The sequence below is a fragment of the Limulus polyphemus genome, unplaced genomic scaffold (genome assembly GCF_000517525.1).
Source record: "Limulus polyphemus unplaced genomic scaffold, Limulus_polyphemus-2.1.2 Scaffold1232, whole genome shotgun sequence".
Classification (NCBI taxonomy): domain Eukaryota; kingdom Metazoa; phylum Arthropoda; class Merostomata; order Xiphosura; family Limulidae; genus Limulus; species Limulus polyphemus.
In genome coordinates this window covers 305,891-312,191 of record NW_013666842.1, presented here as the reverse complement: position 1 = coordinate 312,191, position 6,301 = coordinate 305,891, and the positions used below count along the sequence as shown (strand labels likewise).

Below are 6,301 nucleotides of genomic sequence, written 5' to 3'. Positions count from 1 at the left end.
TATATATATATATATATATATATATATATTATTTTTAAAATCTGACACAATTTAAATAGAACCTCTAACATTTATAAAAAGACACACAAAAAATTAAAATAATTCAAACTACCAGTTCACATCATCTGGAAAAGTATTCCGTAAGTCAACACTTTAATAATCAGCCTGAATCTGGACATCTGTTGCTTGTACTTATTTCCTTAGATGTTTGAACAAAATAAACACTAAGTGTTTGTTTGTAATTAAGCACAAAGCTACACAATGGGCTATCTGTGCTCTGCCCACTACGAGTATCGAAACCCGGTTTCTAGCGTTGAATGTCTGCAGACATACAACACTAAGTGATTAAGAATGTTGGGAAGCATCTGAACAAAAGAAATGCCAAGCCCCAAGGATTATCAGCTCTTTCCAACATTTCCAATGGATAACATGGAAGGTCATTTGGCCATTCCAGGCTATCTCATTTTTTATTATCACTCTGCAATCTATTTCAAACTACATATAGGAAAGCCCTTTTCTTATATCTAACCCTAATCTCTAAGATACATGTATAATCTTTTTTTAAACTTCCTCAGTGTTACAGCTTTTACCACAACTAAAAGTGCATATGAGAACAGAAAAGTAACCCAAGCATAATTGGAATTGTGTCTGATTTTTACATATCTTAAGGTCCATAACTTAAGTAGTCTTCCTGTTAAATATGTATATAGAAGTGAAGGGCAACACTGAATTTTAATTTTGTTTCTGGTATTTTTGTGCATAACGTACTTTGTTTCTAACTTAATATAATAACTTTATATTATTTAGAAATTTAAACACTATAGTCAGAACTTTTCTTACAGGTTGTAATAATTATATTATTGTTATTGAAAATGTTTTTGTTATATTTAGAAAATCTGCAGTTGGAATAAGTAAAATTTGTATTTTTTAGGCAAAACATTTGGCACAGATAATTATTCTAGGAGCTCAGGTTGTAGGCCGAGCCTTTACGCGTGCCCTTAAGCAGGAATTTGCAGGTAAGATTTAAGTAGATGTGCACACGTTCATTAATATGTATGTATTTATGTATGACAATTTCATATAACTGTTAAGAATTAGAACACTATTTGTTACAGTGCAGAACTTAGCAAGCATTTGAAGATAGAAATGTTGGGTTGAAAATAGGGTAAATTCTGGAATATTTTATGATGTAGATGAAGAAGTAAATCCTAGTTACTTTCAGAATTTTAATAATTCTGAAAATTCTATGAAAGTATGTATATTTGCTCAGTTCACTTGACTTTTGCACTTTATTGTTTAGATTAACTAGTTGTTTACTTGTTATGAAAAACAAATTTATGTCAGAAAAATTCTTTGCTCTCCACACATTCATCTCCTCTACATCTTGTGGCTGTTTTATCTCCTTATGGTTCTTTGCTTCATTTCTCATGTTGGCATTCTTCTATCATCCAACCATCTTTGAGAAGAATACATACTATTTCTCTTTCAGAGCCCCTTTTGCTTTCTTAAGATCCCACCAGGTGGCTGGTGGTGCCTTCTAGGGTGTACTTATTTCCCAAAATCTGCATCGGGCCAGGACAACAAAAGGTTCTCCTACCATCCACTCTGGCTTCATATATGCCCACTGTGAGATGGGGTGTACCACAAGACCACTTTCAGTATCCTCTTGGGTTGTCTATAATTTTAACATTTTGTCTGATCCAGACTGTACCTATTCCATGGACTATCAATGAAAAAGCCAGCTTCCCTGGCTTGTGTTTGCTGGCTTTTCAAAATAGGGTTTGTGGTCACCCATTGAACTGTCTCCAGTAAAAGACCTTTCCAGACTGAAGTACCAATGGGAATTTAAGCATTTTCTTCAGGTCTCCCCACTGTGAGCACACACAATTATCCAATGCCCTCCTTCTGCGGATGCCACTTTTTCAGTTGAATTGAGATGCACACACAATACCAAACATTATGTAACAGGTGGGCCATGTGGGCTAGTCATTGGAGCTTCGACTTTACTGCCAGTCACAACAAATTTATATTAAGTTGAGGAATGCAGTTGCGAGTGGGGCACACAAGTCACTAACTCTAGGAAGTTTATGGTTAGAATAAAGAATTGACTCTGAGACTGAGGTTCAGAATAAACTTCAATGTTTAATATAACAATTTCTGAATAAACTTACAATACTTTCAAATCTCTTATTCACTTCAGTAACTCTATTCAAATGTTACTAATGTAAGCTCAACCAAAGATACTTCTGAGTTACTATATGTTTCATATCAACTTCTAGTTATGTTCTTCAATTCAAGAGAGGTAGCATTGATTACTTATATGAAGCTTGAGCGAGACATACTCTGTGAACCTTGGCATGGCTGTTCTGTACATCATATCTTCTGGCAGCAACACTAAATTTCTGATTTGTGGCAGAACTCTGGCTCTTAGGTTTCTGTTGCAGAACTCTGAGGAGACTGGCAGCAATTCTCTTTGGCAGCTAAAAACTTCCAACTCAATTGACTCTAATTTTGGTAGCATACTCCTTCTGTTCTGGCCTAAGAACTCTTCGAAATCAACTGACTTTCTGACCAAAGACAGAGGTTCTTATACCAATTCTCTTTGGTATCCTTGCGACTTCCCAAATAGTTTACATGTCCACCTGCAAGTAGACCTGTCACTTAATTGGATGATTTTTTCGCAACTCATCATAATTCGTGGAACTACTGGGAACCAAAAACAAAAATACTTCATGATTGGTCATATTAGAAGACAATAACTCAGCTGCCTGTTTACATGTATCCATCGTTGTCTTCTAGATATTAATCCTACTTCAAAGGTTTTGACTAACCCCTTATTTGGAAGATTTTTTCCAAGTTAATGTAAACATCTCTTATAGCTTTCTCTGTGCTATACCAGTGACAGTGTGTTGATATGATTCTCGCGTCCAGTCTTTAATGAAGTTTGCATAAACATTCTCACGACCTTTTCTCTGCCATATCAGCATCAGTTCAAACATATCAAGTGCATCCTTGTTATACTTTTCTTTTATAGTCAAGTGTCATCAATGCATTCCAATGCATTAGCTAATTCTTGCATAATATTTCTTCATAATGGGCTATACATGTCACTTTAGGCATCTATTTCTCTCTTCTTGAAGCATTGTAAGTAACGAAAAATACTTCAAAATACCACAATGCTTCAGTTGCCTTCCTCCTTCAGCTGATATACGTTCAGTTGAGTCGGTGTGCACATGCCATTACCACTGTCTATAGCATGACTAATGTGCCCCTTCTCACAGCTGATGTTGGTCTAATAAAGTTGGATGGTAGAGTTGAATTGAACACACAAGTGCAGTCTGAATGTGTCCCAACCATGCTACATGTATTGGCTCTCTGACCTCTTATATACAAGTACTTGGATGGTCATGTTCTACTTTCACCCTTCCCTGCAACACATGAGGTTCATTTGTGTATTCTTTCCTTTCTTCCTGGGTGAAGAATATACCCTGGATGAGATGTCTCCTACAGGTGTGCCCCTATGAAACCTCTGCCATCAGGTGTCACATTTCATGAGCTTCCTTTGGACACTTATTGAAGGGAGCATATCTAGGTAAATCTTTGCACCAGCCCCTCCACCACTTCATGATGAGATTCTAGATTAACTGTGTACAGAAGTGTGGTATTATCTTGGAGTTTAAAATTTTTCTTTCCTGAAAATGTTTTTGTGATAGATATTCACCTCTTAACACACATTCTCACCAGTACTTACCACAATGACTTCTTGAAGGCATCATTTTCAGAGTTCCCACCATCACCCTTCCTTTTACCACATATCATCATGCAGTCTATGGATAAGGCAGCGAAAAAAGCAGAATGAGATCTTCCCCACAACCCAAGAAAATGACATGACATATTGCTGTTAGTCAGTCGAGATTGTTATTTGGTTTATTAAATGAGATGAGATTCCATTAACCACAAAATCCTCATTGTAATGCCTTGCCAGAAGGCACAAAGCAGGTTATTGCTTCCTACTCAACCCTCTGTATTCCTAGGTGATTTTAAATATTACTTGTATTTATTAAATTGATGTTTTCTTTCTGGAATGATTTTGTTCATAATGGATAACATTATTTGTTTTAAAAATAGCAAGTCAAGCAGCTGCAAAGAGGGCAGGCGGAGGCCGAGCAGGAGCTGAGAAAGCAGCAACAAACATACGATTAGGAATGTCTATTGAGGTAAGTTAACACAATTGTAATGTGAAACTATTTCCTACTGAATAACTATTATGTGAATGGTAGTTATGAGACAAATAGTAGTCAACAAAGTTTGGATATACAGCTCCTAATAACTGATTGGATTTGGACATTTTCAAATCAGATAGTAGATGTGGGCATACATATTGAATATGTATCACAGTCATAAGCTACCATTCCATTATAGTGTAGTATGAAACCAGTTACTGTGTCATCGTATTTTAAGAATTTATTAAGGATATGCAGTTATGCATGAGTGAGCTGTTATTACAGGCTCTTTAAGGGCATACAACACTTAAAACAGTGCTTTACACCACAGTTCTTCTCCATCCCTCTACTGGCTGTGTGGGTTGTGTTTGTTACTGCCACTAACATGACCACCTGCAACAAACAGGTGCAATCCAATGTATTTCTATGATATTTATTTAAATTACATAATGATTATATGTGTTATGACTATCAGAGCTTCAACTCTTTAATATTAGGGAAAATGTTACTATGTTACAGATGATGCAATACCTGTAATATGTAATGCACTTGTAATTAGTATCGTGCCAGTGTAATAATGTGTTGATGACAATGATATCTGATTATAACATTCACTGCAAAATTATTGTCCAATTGTTTAGGATTTCACTGGATAGTACAATATCAGACTGGATACTTACCCATTTGTAGTAGGTTGTAATATGCTTCAATTGAATAACACTATGTAGATTTTGTAATGAAATATTTGATTCTCATTGATAGCAGTATGTAGATTTCAAAATGGATCATATGCTCCTACTGGATAGCACATTTATTCCTATTTGATATCAGCATGTAGATTTCAAAATGGAATACTTGCTTCTATTAGATAATGCTATGTAGGTGCAAAATGGAACACTTGCTCCTCTTGAATGAAATGTCCTAAACTATGATTCTTTGTAAATCCAGCCTAGACTAATACTATGTGACATGTAAGCATATAATGTTTTTATTCTATTAATATAGGAATTTCTAAAATTTTTCATTTAGTTAGTCTCTGTATAGTTTTGACATAAAAACATGGTCTTGAAAATCATTGTAGTTGCCATTGTGTCTTAGTTCTCTATGATGGATAATATCAACTCTGCTCAAGAAGGTGTTGTGATAAATCCATATTGATAGGATCAATGACTGCAACATCTTGCTGGCTGAGTGGATGATGCTTGTATGTCACAGTTGATGAATGTTGTGGGAGAATGATCAGTTGTAATGATGTTGTAACAAAACAATAAAAATAGAGTTTCCTGTATCTGTATAGAGCTTTAGTTCTACAGAGTTTACCTAGTTTTAAAAGTGAATAGTTCTTCAGATATCTCAAGGGAAAATAGCTGCAAATCAGTGAATATTCAGTAGAGGCAACCCTTTACTTTTCCACAGAAGTACACATGCTTTTTTTATTTTTGTTGCTGTTGTTGTGTTGTAAATAAAGAATGTTTTTATTAACATCACACACATCCAGTTGCTTGTTTCTCAAAGTGTAAAAACTGAGTCAAGTTTTCAGATTCAGGTTGCTCTTAAACTTTCCTGTTTGACCCTGCTGTTATTATGCAAAGAAATTGGATCACATGAAAATAACATACTGATTCTTTATAAATCCAGCCTAGACTAGTAGTGTTGCATGCTAAATCCAGTGCATATGAAGACTAAGTTATATTCCATTTCAAGTATTGTAATATTGATTCCGATATGGTCTTACTTCCTCTCACATAAAATCTTTTTTCTACCCCCTAAGAATTGCTAAAATAATTTTCATGCTAAGCGCACCAGTCTATGTACTCCACCAATTTTGTGACATATCATGTGACTACTTTCCACCAATAGTATTGTGCTACCTGTATTGGTGTAGCTAGCTCCCTTTGCTATTTTTGCTCAATCCTCACTTTCTTGGTTGGCACAGCTTCATTTAGATGTATGTTTTTTTGCCCGTGGCTTGTGTTTATGATTGTGCTTATTTGCCATTTCAAATTTTTCAACAGTTTATTTTTCAATTGTTTCAATGATATATATACACAGTACTGTGAAAAAGTGTTAGGACATGG

The 6,301-nt window shown here is 35.2% G+C and overlaps 1 protein-coding gene across 3 annotated transcripts in view; it reads left to right on the top strand.

Moving 5' to 3' along the window:
* Positions 1 to 6,301, top strand: part of LOC106462724 (mitochondrial import inner membrane translocase subunit tim16-B-like) — a 21,047-nt gene that overhangs the window by 4,014 nt on the left and 10,732 nt on the right. For all 3 annotated transcript variants that reach the window (XM_013922671.2, XM_022390047.1, XM_022390046.1), the window contains exons 2-3: positions 932 to 1,016; positions 4,129 to 4,217. In XM_013922671.2, the coding sequence (XP_013778125.1) occupies positions 932 to 1,016; positions 4,129 to 4,217 (174 nt within the window). The remainder of the gene's footprint in view (positions 1 to 931; positions 1,017 to 4,128; positions 4,218 to 6,301) is intronic.